Source organism: Pan paniscus, chromosome 10 (assembly GCF_029289425.2).
Source record: "Pan paniscus chromosome 10, NHGRI_mPanPan1-v2.0_pri, whole genome shotgun sequence".
Taxonomy (NCBI): domain Eukaryota; kingdom Metazoa; phylum Chordata; class Mammalia; order Primates; family Hominidae; genus Pan; species Pan paniscus.
Genome location: NC_073259.2, coordinates 84,069,257 through 84,085,163, shown reverse-complemented (window position 1 = coordinate 84,085,163; position 15,907 = coordinate 84,069,257). Strand labels below are relative to the sequence as shown.

The window sequence follows — 15,907 nt, the reverse complement described above, 5'->3', positions numbered from 1 at the left end:
TCTCCCTATGTCGCCCAGACTGGTCTCGAACTGTTGGGCCCACCTTGGTCTTCCAAAGCGCTGGGAATACAGGCATAAGCCATCACCCCCAGCCTCTGTTTTTTTTTTTTTTTTTTTTTTAAACTTTTAACCTAGTATGTCTTTTTTTTTTCCATCTTTTCATCTTTGTGTCTTCCTCTAGTATCAGTGTTTGCTGCTTTTATTTTTTGGATACAGTGTCTCGCTTTGTCATCCAGGCTGGAGTGCCATGGCACAATGACGGCTCACTGCAGCCTCATCCTTCGGCTCAAGCGATTCTCCTGCCTCAGCCTCCCAAGTAGCTGGGACTGTAGGCATGCACAACCATGCCTGGCTAATTTTTGTATTTTTGTAGAGATGGGGTTTTGCCATGTTGCCTGGGCTAGTCTCGAACTCCCGAGTTAAAGCGATTCACCTGCCTGGGCTCCCCAGAGTGCTGGGATTACAGGCATGAGCCACCACACTCGGCCTCAATGTTTGCTTCTTTATTATTAGTTGCATTTCTTAGAAGTTGTATTGTTTTTGGATTTATTGCTGCCATCTTTCTCTATTTTTTAATTTATTTTACTTTGGGTCTTTCTTCCTTCTTTTCTGCTTCCCATTGGATAGATCAAGTCGCCTTCTGGTTCCAAAGTTAATGGCATTGATTTTTGTTACTATGGTAGTGGCTTATAACCTAATATCTAAGTTTATTTACCCCTGTTGATTTCTTAAATTTACCAATATTTATATTGTTCATAAATGTGCTTTCTCTGGCCCTCTATTTTTCCCTTCAAGGCAAGATATTTGACCACACCCATACCTTAAATAGAATCTGCTGGATTTTTAAAAAATTTTCCTCAAAAGTTGCTTTTAGTAATATATAGTGAGTATCTGTGGCAAACCTGAAGCCTGGTATACCTGATATAATTTTTGTCCTGCTTTTATATCTGAATAATAGTTTGGCTATGAAATAGTAAATTCAGAGTTCTTAAAAACTACAATTTATTTTTTTCTTTATTTCAGTGTTTCTTTTAATGCCTGTTGTTAGTCTGATTCCTTTTTCTTTGTAGGTTATTCTTTCTCACTGGACACCTTTAGAATTTTCTTTTGTCTGTGATATTCATAAATCTCATTAACATGTCTAGGAAGCAGAGTAAGGATTTTTATATTGCTTTAATGCTGAGAAATGTATCATTCTCATATGTGAAGAGATCGTACCCCTTCTCTGTCAGCTATTGCTACTTTTGTCATCCATATCTCAGAGCTTTTCTATTTTCCATCTGTCTTTCATGCTGCCTTCTGGTAGAACTTTAAAACATCATGGACTTTATCTTCAGTCGAATCTATCCTGTTTCTCTTATTTGTTGCCTATTTTAGTTATTGTATTTTTCATACTTAACATTCTCAGTCTGTTGTAGATTTCTTGGTCTTGTTGCATGTCAATCTTCCTCATCTCTAAGTATATTTACATTCTTGTTTAAATTCTCTAATTATGCTGCTTCAGATGATAATCATTTCATTCACTCTTTCATAGAAATTGTACCCTTGAATTTCTAGTTATTCTCTGAGCTCCAGCACATTAGGCAATACCAGTTACCCTAATAATGAATATTTGGGGAGAAATGAAGGTCTGTGACAAGGAGAAGGGCGCAGGGTGAGCCTAAGTAGTAGAGCACTAGTTGCCTTAGACTGAAAGTTTGCTGCCAGTCCAGGCAATTTTTATGGTGTGCTTTGTAGGGTGGGGGACTAGTCTCCTTTGGTTGTCAATTCATCATTCCTAGATTGGATCGAATACATGTTTGAAGGCTTTGAACCGTGCAGCTTTCATCAACCCTCGTATTGGGCTCTTGTGAAGGGTGAAGATGACAGACAACGATTGTTGCAAGGCAGGAGCAGAACTTAAAAAGCTTTCTTGCGGAACTGCTATCTTCCAGTTTGTCCGCACTGCTACTTACTGTGGCCATTCCCTCCCTAAGTTGTTGGTTACCCTGTACAGTTAAACACAACCTCCAGTCTTACCTGAAATTGCTTATGGTGTGTGTGTGCCTCAGTAGTTGCTTCATTCTTGTTCTAAAGTTTCTGGGATTAGCTTTTTGGGGGAGCAAGAAAAGCCAGAAGACCATGCTAGTTCACTACCTTGGCAGAATAGTGCTTTTTACTTAAAATTAACACAAATAGAAAGTTGATATCTTCAAGTGTTTGTTTTTTATTTCTAATAATCTTAAGTAAACTGGTGGCTAAGTAAGTGAATTATTTGATTTACAAAAGTTTGTGGCAGGAAAGTTTAACCTGGATTTTGTATCTGTTGCACAGATTCCCTGAAGTTATTTAAATTTTAAGTGTGAACATTTATTGTTAGAGAGGTTTAATCATTCTTTAGGAGACTCATAACCTAGTGTGTATAACCTTTTAAAAATCAGTGCCCCCGTTCACATTAGCAGACATGGAATCAACCTAAATGCCCATCAGTGACAGATCTGATACAGAAAATGTATACACCACGTAATACTTGCAGCCATACAAAGAACGAGATCATGTCTTTTGTGGGAACGTGAACGGAGCTAGAGGCTATTATCCTTAACAAACTAACACATGAACAGAGAACCAAATATCGTACATTCTTACTTACCAGTAGGAGCTAAATGATGAGAACTCATGAACACAAAGAAGGAAACAACAGACACTGGGGTTACTTGAGGGTGGAGTGTGGGAGGAGGGAGAGGAGCAGAAAATTAAGTATTGGGTACTGGGCTTAATACTTGGGTGATAAAATAATCTGTATAGCAAACCTTCACATACACCCCTAAACCTAAAATAAAATTTTAACAAAATAGTGCTTCACAGTTCATTGTATGGTGTATGAATTTTTTCTCATCAAAGCTGTTATTTATTTTTGAGACAGGGTCTCATTCTGTCAGCCAGGCTGGAGTGCAGTGGTGGTGCAATCTTGCTCAATTCAGCCTCGACATCCCAGGCTCAGGTGATGCTCTCATCTTAGCCTTCCAAGTGGCTGGGACCACAGGCATGCACCACCACACCCAGCTAATTTTTGTATTTTTTGTAAGGACAGGGTTTTGTCATGTTGCCCAGGCTGGTCTTGAGCTTTTGGGCTAAAGGAATCCACCTGCCTCGGCTTCCCAAGGTGCTGGGACTACAGTTGTGAGCCATAGCACCTGGCCCTAAAGCTGTTATTTTAAAAATACATGTCTCCTCTTTATAGTATGTTACACTTGTATTTAATAATGTAATTACTAATTCCTAATTAAATATGGAGACTAAAAAAATAATGATGTGTGGAATCTTGTCCTTTTTACTGATATGCCTATGCTCCCCTCCTTTTTCCTAATAACTTGTATGGGTGAGATATATGTAAAAGAAAAATCCAAGTAATCATTGTTCTCAGAATTAAGATGGTCTGTCCATGACTTCAGCAATGACAAGTCCAACACTTAACTTGGGTAAAGATTTAGGGTTGACAATATGATTTACATTTTGTTTATCAATTTACCCAGTTACATTTCTACTTTTGAAATATAGCCAGTGGATCAATGTATTTATATCTATTTGATTTTTATTTACTTTGAATCTACCTTTTGCTTCAGATAAAAAACCTGTCATTCACTAACTCCAATGCTTCAGTTTCAGTATGACGAAAGAAGTGTGACTTCCATTTTACTCTAATGCTATATAACTGATTTCTAACCTTTCAGCCTGCCTAGGGTAGTTAAAAGACGAGTGAATGCTCTCAAAAACCTGCAAGTTAAATGTGCACAGATAGAAGCCAAATTCTATGAGGAAGTTCATGATCTTGAAAGGAAGTATGCTGTTCTCTATCAGCCTCTATTTGATAAGGTAATGCTTTCTCCTACTTTGTTTAATTTAACATTCTAGAAGACGAATTCTGGAAATATAAGCAGACTTGGAAGAGGTTAGTCTTTAGAACTCTCATTGAAATTGTTATTAGAGGCAGCACTTGGAGGAACTATCAATAATAGCAGTTAAAGTTGTGGTATGCATTTGTTAAATTTGTAAGACTTCTTAGTGAGAAACCACTGGTTTTAGCTTGGATGCCAGTGTTTTTATACAGCCTTTTTTTTTTAAATCATTTTAGCGATTTGAAATTATTAATGCAATTTATGAACCTACGGAAGAAGAATGTGAATGGAAACCAGATGAAGAAGATGAGATTTCGGTTAGTACCAACTTTATTTTGGTATGTTTTTAAGATGATAAAATCTTAGGACTTGTCAGAAATGTTAGCATTTAATGATGGAGTACAATATTACATAACCAGTTGTATTTTTTCATTTTTTAATTTTACGTCTTTATTACACGGTTTTCTATTACTTTATTTTTAAAAAACAGTCATTCAAGATTGTAATTTGCATGGCGATAAGCAGCGGTTTCATGGGTTCTAAGTTTCTTAAGTGTCCACAGCAGTTTAAAACACCACAAGTCTTATTTCCAATTTGCAGCACCTGACTTAAAGTTCGAATTCATCTGATGGAGCATTAAAACTGTCATTTTCTCTTGTGAAAAGACATATTTCAATTGCTATTTCCAGGACTGTATATTGAACATGGTTGTACATTATTTTTAATTGGTTAGTAGAATTTTACTTATGTAATTTATATCCAGAATAAGAACCTCTAGCATCTCTGAATGGCCTTCCTCTCAGAACGATGATGATTAAATGTCTAAAATGTATCTGGGGTGCCCCCACTTGACATTACCAAACATGTTTCCAAATAATCTTAGAAAATATGATTCTTTAAACATACGCATACCATATCTTTAAACATAAACATACCACACAGTGCACCATCACTTCCTTAACCATTTTCCAATTGTTCACTTATAACATTTGCAATTTTTTATTATAAATCATATTGTGATGAATACTTTCATCCATAAGTTTTATTGCAAGGCTTATTGTTTCTTCTAATGTCTTCTAATTTCAAAGAAGTGGCTTACTGGTTCAAACAGTGCACATACGTGGTTTTAAGGCTTTTAGTATACTTTACCAAATAATCTCCAGAATAGCTCCAACAACTCCTACCAACAGTATGTTATTGTGCCCATAGGGTGGACTTCATAACAGCAAAGCAAATTCAACCACAGATCTATTAGATTCTCACCCATCTCAAAACTATCACATCAAAGAAGCAAGGAGACATATTATTGGTGAGGAAGCCAAATTCAAATTCTTATTAAAAATCACTCAGCTTTAGATCAGTAAAATAATCAACAAAAAAGGTCACCACAAAGTCTACCGGGTTTTTCAAAAAATAAAAAGAGAGAAAGAGAAAGGCCAGGCGCAGTGGCTCATGCCTGTAATCCCAGCACTTTGGGAGGCCTAGGTGGGCCAATCACTAGGTCAGGAGTTCGAGACCAGCCTGGCCAACATGGTGAAATCCCATCTCTACTAAAAATACAAAATATTAGCTGGGTGTGGAGGCGGGTGCCTCTAATCCCACCTACTCGGGAGGCTGAGGCAGGAGAATCACTTGAACTCGGGAAGTCGAGGTCGCAGTGAGCCGAGATCGCGCCACTGCGCTCCAGCCCAGGCGACAGTGTGAGACTCCGTCTCAAAAAAAAAAAAAAAGTACCAAATAACCGAAATTTTTTATTTGACTAAATTCTGTTCATGTATGAGCATGACAGTCTCTCCTGTTTATTTGACTTTGGCAATAAAAAAATAAGCAGCCTTGTACAGAACAGGGAAAATGCCAAGAACGAAGGCAGTCTACAGTTTTACTGTAGAATATATATATATATATGTATGAAGGCCTCTCTCCCTTTGGCCATATCTACTGTCAGTTCAGGCCATTAACTACAGACAAATTTTCAAATTCACTTCTTCTCCAAGATCTTCGATGCTGTCATCATCTACTTCTGTCTGTTTTTCCTGAATGACCTCAATTATGTCATCTGTAAAGTCTCCTTGAATGATAATTTCATCCTCCTCTGTTACTGAGGCACCACAGGAGAATTTTTGAGCAAAAAATCTTTGTGTGATTTAAGATCAATTTCAAAAGTTACAAGGCCACAACCCTTGTCGCATATTTCTTCTTTGCTCTGGGAATTTTGGCTATAGTAACCTTTTGTGGTACCGTCTTTGTTTTTTTGTTTTATTTGACCCCTTCCACCTCTCTTCTGTTTTTTCTTCTCCTCTTCTTCCCCTGCTGTTCCTTGACCTTGACAGATTCCAGCTTCTTGTTTGGGTGAATTTTCCACAGTAAGTTTTGCATATTCATTTGGAAAATTCTTCTCTAATCATTGTCTACATTTAGCAACATCAGGCATATATTCACAGTACTCTATTGGTAATGAACAGACTCCACAATAAAGGACTCAAAGTAGGTAATCAGCATCTAACTTGGCTCTGTTCCTTGGGTCTCCTTTGCAGTCAGCCCTATTGGAATCGGAAACGTCAGCAGCCATTTCACAAACCCAGGCAGTTGCACAGGCCCCGCCAGCTCTGCTCCCGCCACTGTTGCCAGCTGAGCCGACAAATGCAACTCGTTTCCCCGGCCAGGGCCTCCCTAGAGCATCAGTTGTATTTTTATACCTAGGAAATATTTTTCCTTTTTGTAAGAATGATAATGCAGATGAACTGTTATTCAACCTGGCACCACCATCTGTACTCAAAAAGTCATTATTTCCTTACATTTTATAGTTTTTTTGTTTAAGAGACAGGGACTTGCTGTGTTGCCCAGGCTGGAGTACACTGGCATGATCTTGGCTCACTGCAGCTCATTCCTGGGCCCAAGCTATTCTCCCACCTCAGCCTCCCAAGTTGCTAGGACTATCTGAAGCTACTATGCCCAGCTTAATCTACTTTTTTTTGTAGAGGCAGAGTCTTCTTGCCTAGGCTGGTCTTAGACTCCTGGCTTCAAGCAATCTTCGCACCTCAGCCTCCCAAACTGTTGGGATTATGGGCTTGAACCACTGAGCCACTGTGCCCAGACTATTTTTATAGTTTTTTTGAGTCTCTGTTGCCCAGGCTGGAGTGCAGTCTCGGCTCATTGCAACCTCCACCTCCTGGGTTCAAGCAATTCTTCTGCCTCCTTCTCCCAGTAACTGGATAACAGGCGTGCGCCACCATGCCTGACTAATTTTTTGTACTTTTAGTAAAGATGGGGTTTCGCCATGTTGGCCAGGCTGGTCTCCAACTCCTGACCTTAAATGATCCACCTTACTTCCCAAAGTGCTGGGATTACAAGCGTGAGCCACTGCGCCTGGCTTACAGTTTTTAGTTTGTAGATTCATTATATTCTTTTTTTTTTTTAACTTCATGGTAGGCTGAGGATTGTTGCCATTTTCAAGTGAAGATATGGAGGCTTCTAAGTGACTTGCCCACAATGAATAATGGCAGAGCTGTGACACACATTCAGTGCTGTGTTAAGTGTTCCACCTCTCTAGCATTGCTATTTTATGTTGTTTGGTAAAGAGAATATAATGTTTTGATTAAGAACACCATGGGGTGAGGCAATGGACCAAATTAGTATTTCTGTTGCTTTTCTTGTTTATTATGCTTAAGTCTTCATTTTTAATTAGTTTTTACATTTTTTTTTTACTAAAATGGTTTTTCCTACACATCTTGGTCACCTTAGTGGTTCTCTTTGGAGGGGTGTGGTAGCAGTAATTTTGATGGGATTAAGGTTTGTTATGGGCAACGGTGGTGTTTACACAGATAGACTAGAACTTTGAAGGTAATATCTGGTGACTGTGCTTTTTGGTTTTTATACCTTTGCTACTTTATCATGAGGTCTAATCTATGTATTAAATAATGTTTGCTGTCACTTAATCAAGGAGGAATTGAAAGAAAAGGCCAAGATTGAAGATGAGAAAAAGGATGAAGAAAAAGAAGACCCCAAAGGAATTCCTGAATTTTGGTTAACTGTTTTTAAGAATGTTGACTTGCTCAGTGATATGGTTCAGGTAATTTTATTCATAAATGTACCAGTTTACTTTGAAGGGTAAACCTTTGAAGTTTAAATGGCTGTGATCACTGTTCTCTTCAGTGTTGATCTTTCTAGAATGATTGCTTACTTTTGAAATAGCTAATATCTGTAGAAGAGAAATTACAGCTTTGATTAATGTAATCAAATAAATTACAGTTTATTTTTTAAAAATGAGATAATGAAATGGTCCCATTGATAATTGCTCATTATCGACTGGTGTTTTCTTATAACCCTGTGCCTTTTGTCTTTACATACTTAGTATGGAAGTATGATGGGAAAGTTAATCTTATAGCTGCAATTATGCAATTCCCTTAACTCTTCCAGGAGAAATTTGCATTTTAAAAGAATACCATAAAGATGTTAAACTCATTCACAATGGTTACATTCTCTGGCAAACCATAACTGTTGTCACCTTTGGGAAACTGCCTCAAGCATTTCTTGAGTGAGCCCCTACCGTCTACATTGTAGTAGTACATGTTGCCCTGTCTTGTCATTGTTGGAAGTTACATGGAGAAAAAGAAATGATCTTCACACAATTACTGCTTATTACAATTCTACTTTAGCAAAGTGGAAAAGGAACGACCAGGAGGAAGGGGACAAGCAGCTGGAAAAGGCAGCAATTACAATCAGGAAACATTTTAAAAGTAGATATGCCTTATTTAGACTTGATTTTGGATTTTTCAACCTATATAATAATTTAGTTGTCTATTTGGACACTTTTTCTCTACCAGTGGCAGTAGAACTACAGTATAAATTAGCTTTAGTATAAGCCATAAACTGGAGAGTAAGTCTTAAGGTTCATAATTGCTATACAAAACTACTTTAAAATATATTATGTCTCAGTCAGCTGGTGTTTGTGTAGTAACAGAACACAGTCCTCGAATGCCATGTTATTCATTTTTATTATTTTTTTAATTTGAAGGAACACGATGAACCTATTCTGAAGCACTTGAAAGATATTAAAGTGAAGTTCTCAGATGCTGGCCAGCCTATGGTAAAAGAACTTTGAAATATTTATAATTTTGTAACATGCTTACAGGTAGATAAATAGAAGCTTTTAAAAAGATAACATTCAAGGGTAAGGTTGGTGCTCTTTGTTATAGTGAATAAATATTTGGATGCTGCTAATTGTGAGGCAGTATTTATTCCTTTTCCTCCTTCTGATCATAAATTGTGTTTGAAACACAGACAATCCTTGTTCCTGGATAAGTGGATAAAAATAATGCCAAGGGAACATGAATAAGTACTTTTTCTGCATTAAAAGGCATGAGCTTGGGAATTACACAAAACTGATGTTAGAGGATGCCCACTCCCTAATGAGGAAAGATCAGCCAAAAAGCTGTCCACCAAACCACCAGAATTAATGTCAACTAAGGGCAAAACTGCTAAGAATATAGGCTGTAGATGCTTAAGGTTGGGCTTTTTCTGTGTCAAGTTCACGTTTAGTCTACTATTTAAAAGCCTGATTCCTCCAGTAGTTGGGGAGTAAGGGAGACAACATGGTCACTTTATTCAGGAATGCCTAGCCTGTTGTGTAAACATGTTAATTATTTAATAGATGTAAATTGAAACTAAGTTTTATTCAGTTCAATTTGTACCTCATTATTATTTTAACGTAATTTTTTTGATTTTAACATAATTTGGGGCTCATCTGACAGTCTGTCCCATTCTTAAATATTTCATGGCTGGGTGCAGTGGCTCACACCTGTAATCCCAGCACTTTGGGAGGCCGAGGTGGGTGGATCACTTGAGGTCCGGAGGTCAATACCAGCCTGTCCAACATGGTGAAACACTGTCTGTACTAAAAATACAAAAATTAACTGGATGTGGTGGCACACACCTGTAATCCCAGATAATTGGCAGGCTGGGGCACCAGAATCACTTGAATCTGGGAGGCAAAGGTTGCAGTGAGCTGAAATTGTGCCCCTGCACTCCGGCCTGGGCAACAACGCAAGACTCAGTCTCAAAAAGAAGATTGTATTTCAGAGTAGGAAAAAAATTATCATTTAGAATATTGATAAAAACAGATGAAGCTGTATTTACTAAAGTACTGAAATATATGAGGTAGGTATTTAACTGATTTTTATGCTTCCTCTCCCCAGAGTTTTGTCTTAGAATTTCACTTTGAACCCAATGAATATTTTACAAATGAAGTGCTGACAAAGACATACAGGATGAGGTCAGAACCAGATGATTCTGATCCCTTTTCTTTTGATGGACCAGAAATTATGGGTTGTACAGGGTGAGTTTAATTTTACTACCTTAACAAAATGTTTTTTCTGTTTTTGTTATACTTGATTTGTATACTCGGTTATTTTCAGTTACATATGTACATAGTCTGTCTCTGAACATTTTGGTAATACGTTTTCTGAAAAGTGCTTATCAAGTTTCCTGTAATTCCATGACTGTCTCACATATATTTTTGCAGAGGAATGCTTCTTTAAATTATACTGTGTGTTTGTGCTAATTGTAAATGTGTTTATTTTAAATATTTGCTTAGAAATAAAATTTTTCCCTTTATACTGCTATAGAAAACATTTGAAGCAATTCACCCTTCTAAAATTTGAAATCTAAATAGAACATTTACTTCTAAAAGTTTAGCAGTTGAAAGATTGTCAATTGTAATAGATTTTTCTTCTTTGTTTTGCAAGGTGCCAGATAGATTGGAAAAAAGGAAAGAATGTCACTTTGAAAACTATTAAGAAGAAGCAGAAACACAAGGGACGTGGGACAGTTCGTACTGTGACTAAAACAGTTTCCAATGACTCTTTCTTTAACTTTTTTGCCCCTCCTGAAGGTAAATAATGTTTTAGCTTGAGTATTAACGCTTGTTTTATAAAAAGCATTGCTTAGCTTCTTATTCATTGTAATTTCTTTTCTCAATTTTGCAGTTCCTGAGAGTGGAGATCTGGTAAGTTGAATTGTTATATATTTATTGAATTGTTACGTATATTTGAAATTAAAGCACTGAATTTCAAAAGTGGAGAGTGGGATGGTTGTTACATTGAGTTCTGAGGCCTACAATGCATGGGGCAGACTTTTTGGATATGAAAAATAATTCCATTCAAAATTATATCAGTGCTTCTACTGAGAAACACTGAGATAAAAAGCTTAAGGTTTTCTTTTCTTTTGAAACTTCACATATTGCTGTGAGGGATTTAACTTTTCAAAACTGTTGTCTTCCTTAGTAAAACCAGAATATATTAAGTCACTTATACTGTTACATTCCTAACTACATTATGGTTCAGATTCATTCCTGAATTTGTTACTCCAATGTAAATATGGTTTCATATTGTGACTAAGTATGTTCACATATATGGCATATGGCAAAGAACATGAAATGTTCCTGCCATATAGACTGAACTGAGGAACAACCTTAAAGAAAGTCTATACGCGCAAGGTAGGGCAGGTATGTTTTGAATTTGGTTTTCTTTTGGGCATGTTTTTGAATTTAAATTAACTGAGATAGTTTAAATAGTTTGTACATATATGGAATTAGAAATTAACCTAAACTGAATACTTTTGAATTGGAATACTCTTGGCTAAGACTTAGAACAAATCTGTAAAAGGCAAAAGTAAGTATTTCTGGCTTGGCTTATAGTACAAAAAAAGAGAACATAAAGCAGTGTGAATTTCAGGTGAGAAAAACTACTTTAAGTATTAAGTTAGAGCATCACACTATTTTCATATCAGTGGATGGGTTGGAGTTTGTGTTCAAGTTTGGGGTGTTTGTTTGTTTGTTTTTTTGTTACTAAATATTGATGATGACAAAACAGTCTAGTTAAGGATAGAAAACCTCCACCTGTGGTTTGAATTCCTCCCCACCCCCTTTTGGATTTTTCTATTTATTAGATTATGTTGTTGACTCAAACATTCATGGAATTCACAGAGGGTGTGCTCATTGTTTAGTATCATAGAACTTAAAGTGGGATTATTTTATTTTATTATTATTATTTTTTTTTTGAGATGAAGTATTGCTCTGTCGTCCAGGCTGGAGTGCAGTGGTGCAATCTCCACTCACCACAACCTCTGCCTCCTGGGTTCAAGCAATTCTCCTGCCTCAGCCTCCCGAGTAGCTGGGATTACAGGCACGCACCATTGAACTCACTAATTTTTGTATTTTTAGTAGAGACAGGGTTTCACCATGTTGGCCAGGCTGGTCTTGAACTCCTGACCTCAGGTAATCTGCCTGCCTTGGCCTCCCAAAGTGCTGGGATTACAGGTGTGAGCCAGGCCAAAGTGGGATATTTTAATTGTGAATAATGTCAGACCCACTTTTGCCCTGTGCTTTTCTATTAAATAGAAATCGTAAGCCAGGTACAGCTTCAGGCACCTGTAGTCCCAGCTGCTCTGGTGGCGGAGGTGGAAGGATCACTTGAGGCCAGCCTGGGCAACATAGCGAGACCCTGTCTCTAAAAAAGAAAAGTGCTAGGGGCACCTGATTTAGTTAATATATTGTCTTTCTGAACTAGGACTGTCTCATTTGGAATTAGTAGACTTAAAACTGTACAGCTGTTTGGGTACTGTCTTTTAGGAACTATAAAGTGATCCTCTGTGGTTGTTTATTATGTCCTTCTATTTGCTTTGTACTTAACAATATTAACAATAACTATATATTAACAATAACCCAAGGTTTTTTTTTTTTTAATTTTTCTATTTGGTGTTTTCAATAATATTTTAAAAGGAAAATTGCGGACATGTAACAGTTGCTTTTATGTATTTATGTTTAAACCAGCAAAAACTAAGCAGTTCTAATTTTTATTCTTCACAATTTATCTTAGTATGCATACTGGCCTGCTAGCTTATTTTCTTTTTGTTAAAAACTTGGAAAAGTTATTAAGGAAATTTAAAAATGACAAATCATTTGTTAACATGGTGTGAGAAAAATCATGGAAAGTAAAAAGTAAAGTTGAGCATTTCTTCCCTTCATCATATAATTTAAACTGAAGAGTCTGTCTTTTTTTTTTTTTTTTCGGTTGCCCAGGCTAGAGTACACTGGTGTGATCACAGCTCATTTCAGCCTCAAGCTGCTGGACTCCAGCAATCTTCCCACCTCAGCCTCTCAAGTAGCTGAGACTACAGGCGTGTGCCACCCTGCCCAGTTAATTGTTTATTTTTTGTGCAAACGCAGGGGGGGTCTCACTATGTTGCTTAGGTTGCTCTTGAACTTATGGGCTCAAGTGATCCTCCTACTTTGACCTCCTGAAGTGTTGGGACTACAGGTGTGAGCCATCACACCCAGCCTCTAAGAGTCTTACATGTGCCAAATTAAGTAACACAGTTATTCCTAAATTTTCTGCTTTTGTTTTCCTTTAAAAATAGGATGATGATGCTGAAGCTATCCTTGCTGCAGACTTCGAAATTGGTCACTTTTTACGTGAGCGTATAATCCCAAGATCAGTGTTATATTTTACTGGAGAAGCTATTGAAGATGATGATGATGATGTAAGCGAATTTGAATCCTGCAAAGAAATAATTGGTTGAGGGTATAGTGGTCAGAATTGGTAATAGATTAGTTTAGTTTTTAAGAAGCAGGACATAATATAATTCAAAATTAGGCTAATTACTGATGTTCTGTATATAGCTTTTCTGGGTTTTAAGTATGTCTCCTTAGGATTTTTGGATTCATTTATCTTAGCTTTTAATTTTCTGCTAATAAGATTGTTCTGAGTTTATGAAACTTTTTTATGTTTGGTTAGTGCTATAGATCTATTATGCCCTTGCCTTGACTTCACAGAACTAGGACTTTTTTTAGTGCACAAGAAAACATTTACTGGGAGGCATAGAATTTCTATTCAAGGTAGTACTGAATGATGGTTAGGTTAAGATTAGGTTGCATATAGATGTTTTGAATATGTTTATTGCTCAACGGCAATTGTTAGAGTAGGCTTTAGGTCCTTTTCGTACAGTGCATTCCACACTTAAGTGTAGGTGAGTAATATTTACAGTAATACTTGTCTGATCATCCACTTTATCCACATGATTGTACTCTGTTCTTTAATTTTATAAATTGGCAGTGAGCAGAGTGATTCTTGCAGCTACTATGTGTTTTAATTTATAATCAGCCCCTTGATAGGAAAGTAGGTTTTCTCTTTTTAGACACTAGTTTATACAGTGATAAATGTTACTGATGCTACTCTGAAATGTGTGTTACATTCACTCTACACTTAACGCTGTTTTTCCTTTTCAGTATGATGAAGAAGGTGAAGAAGCGGATGAGGTAATGTTTACCAAATGAGCAAATAATTCTCTGTGGTTAACACATTGAGAAGCAAATTGAATGACTTATGTATTCCTTTGCTATAATCATTCTGTGATTTGGGATAAAAACATTTTGGAAAACATGATTTTAGAATTCTACAGCCAAACAATGTATGTATAAGGTTTCAATAAATAAATTGCAAAACTCAGCAACATTTTTTTATTTCAAATAATTTTGTTCTGCTGCAGGGTTATCAGCTCTTTGAAGAAGTCAAAAGCTGCAGTAAACTTTTCCAACGTTGGCTGCAGTAACTATTTTCAATAAAAGCTGTCTGGATGTCTCAAGTTGTGTTGGGAAATTTTTCATATTAGAAGCTTTCAAATTAAATTGTATTATCATCAAAGTCTGTAATCATGAAAATCTGTTGATCCGTAGAGTAACTTGTATTAAATTTTCCCTACGTTATGAGCCAGTTTACCTACTATGTACATACTTCATGGATGCATTTTGAACTTTAATATAGGAAGGGGAAGAAGAAGGAGATGAGGAAAATGATCCAGACTATGACCCAAAGGTGAGCAAAATTAGTGCTGCTTTCTATTAAATTTAAGATAGCTAAAGTAAGAGTTGGTGTTTCTGAATATCAAGTTTCTCTCCGTTAAAGTCTTTAATAAATGAAGCCTATTGACTGGATAACTTTGTTTTTTCAGTCCCACTGGCATTGTGAACAGTACACATAATTTCAGTGGACGTTTTTCTAAAAAACATTGTTTTTTGTTTGGACTTCGTGCTTTTTATAGTTTCAGGTACAGTGAACCCTAGGATTCTATTTTAATGGGACGAATTGTAACAGTTTTTAAGCATTAGAAAATAAAGGTTTTTAAAAGATCTGGTTGTAGGAGTGTTCGGGAACTGGGGAGCAGTGCAGTTTGTTAGATCCTTCCAACTACTCTTACTCAGTCCCTGAGAGTCCTAGTCTATTATTCCTGAGAATTTGTTATATTAGGATTAGCAAAAACAAAGCTGATTGGTAATATAACTAACATAAATTGCTTGGTAACTTTATTTTTTTAAGATTATGGTTTAGCGTGTGTCACATTTTATGGAGTTAATTCTACAGTGTAAAGTTTGAGCTTGATTTTAGCATTTCAGTGACTTGCTAATAAAATAAATAATTTACCACCATTGTCCTATACCATTTCTTTTGACAACAGTGAGCTACTGTTATAATTAAGGCAGTAATTACTATTGAGAAATTCACTGAAGCAGGTAGAAGAAGATAGATTGACTTGTTGTTTTCCTTTAACAGAAGGATCAAAACCCAGCAGAGTGCAAGCAGCAGTGAAGCAGGATGTATGTGGCCTTGAGGATAACCTGCACTGTAATAGCCTAAACACAACTCTTATTTACTTACAGCCTTATGTTTTTGTATTTTCTTGGTAGACTAGGTAATTTTTTTTTAAAGGACAGGAAACTGATATTTTAAAGACCAATTTGTTCTACCTAGCATTTTAACTAGTTTTTCTGCCAGATATGTTGAATGCACAAATTCTGTCACGCATGTTCATTCATTGCTACATAATTTGGTTCTTCTGGAATATTTTTATGTAGCTCTTGGAGTACAGCTATGAAAATTAACAACTGTTAAAGGAAATACCTTTTTTTTTTTTTTTTTCATAATTTTTTCCTTGAAGAACCAAAGTATTTTTTCAGCTGGTTGTTGAATAGGGTTAAGTCC

The 15,907-nt window shown here is 36.5% G+C and overlaps 1 protein-coding gene and 1 pseudogene across 9 annotated transcripts in view; one reads left to right on the top strand and one right to left on the bottom strand.

Moving 5' to 3' along the window:
- The window catches only part of NAP1L1 (nucleosome assembly protein 1 like 1), a 38,509-nt gene that overhangs the window by 20,722 nt on the left and 1,880 nt on the right, over nt 1–15,907 (top strand). For 3 of the 9 annotated variants that reach the window (XM_034936256.3, XM_034936251.3, XM_055095921.2), the window contains 12 exons: nt 3,711–3,852; nt 4,112–4,192; nt 6,206–6,238; nt 7,816–7,944; nt 8,890–8,961; nt 10,070–10,209; nt 10,619–10,764; nt 10,859–10,878; nt 13,290–13,412; nt 14,158–14,187; nt 14,693–14,743; nt 15,479–15,550. In XM_034936256.3, coding sequence (XP_034792147.1) covers nt 3,711–3,852; nt 4,112–4,192; nt 6,206–6,238; nt 7,816–7,944; nt 8,890–8,961; nt 10,070–10,209; nt 10,619–10,764; nt 10,859–10,878; nt 13,290–13,412; nt 14,158–14,187; nt 14,693–14,743; nt 15,479–15,514 — 1,003 coding nt within the window. In that variant the 3' untranslated portion in view covers nt 15,515–15,550. Of the gene's footprint in view, nt 1–3,710; nt 3,853–4,111; nt 4,193–6,205; nt 6,239–7,815; nt 7,945–8,889; nt 8,962–10,069; nt 10,210–10,618; nt 10,765–10,858; nt 10,879–13,289; nt 13,413–14,157; nt 14,188–14,417; nt 14,514–14,692; nt 14,744–15,478; nt 15,551–15,907 lie in introns of those variants that run through there. The other 6 variants (XM_063593174.1, XM_008958359.5, XM_034936252.3 and 3 more) reach the window with 5 other exon arrangements.
- Nucleotides 4,231–6,444, bottom strand: LOC134728448 (density-regulated protein-like; annotated as a pseudogene).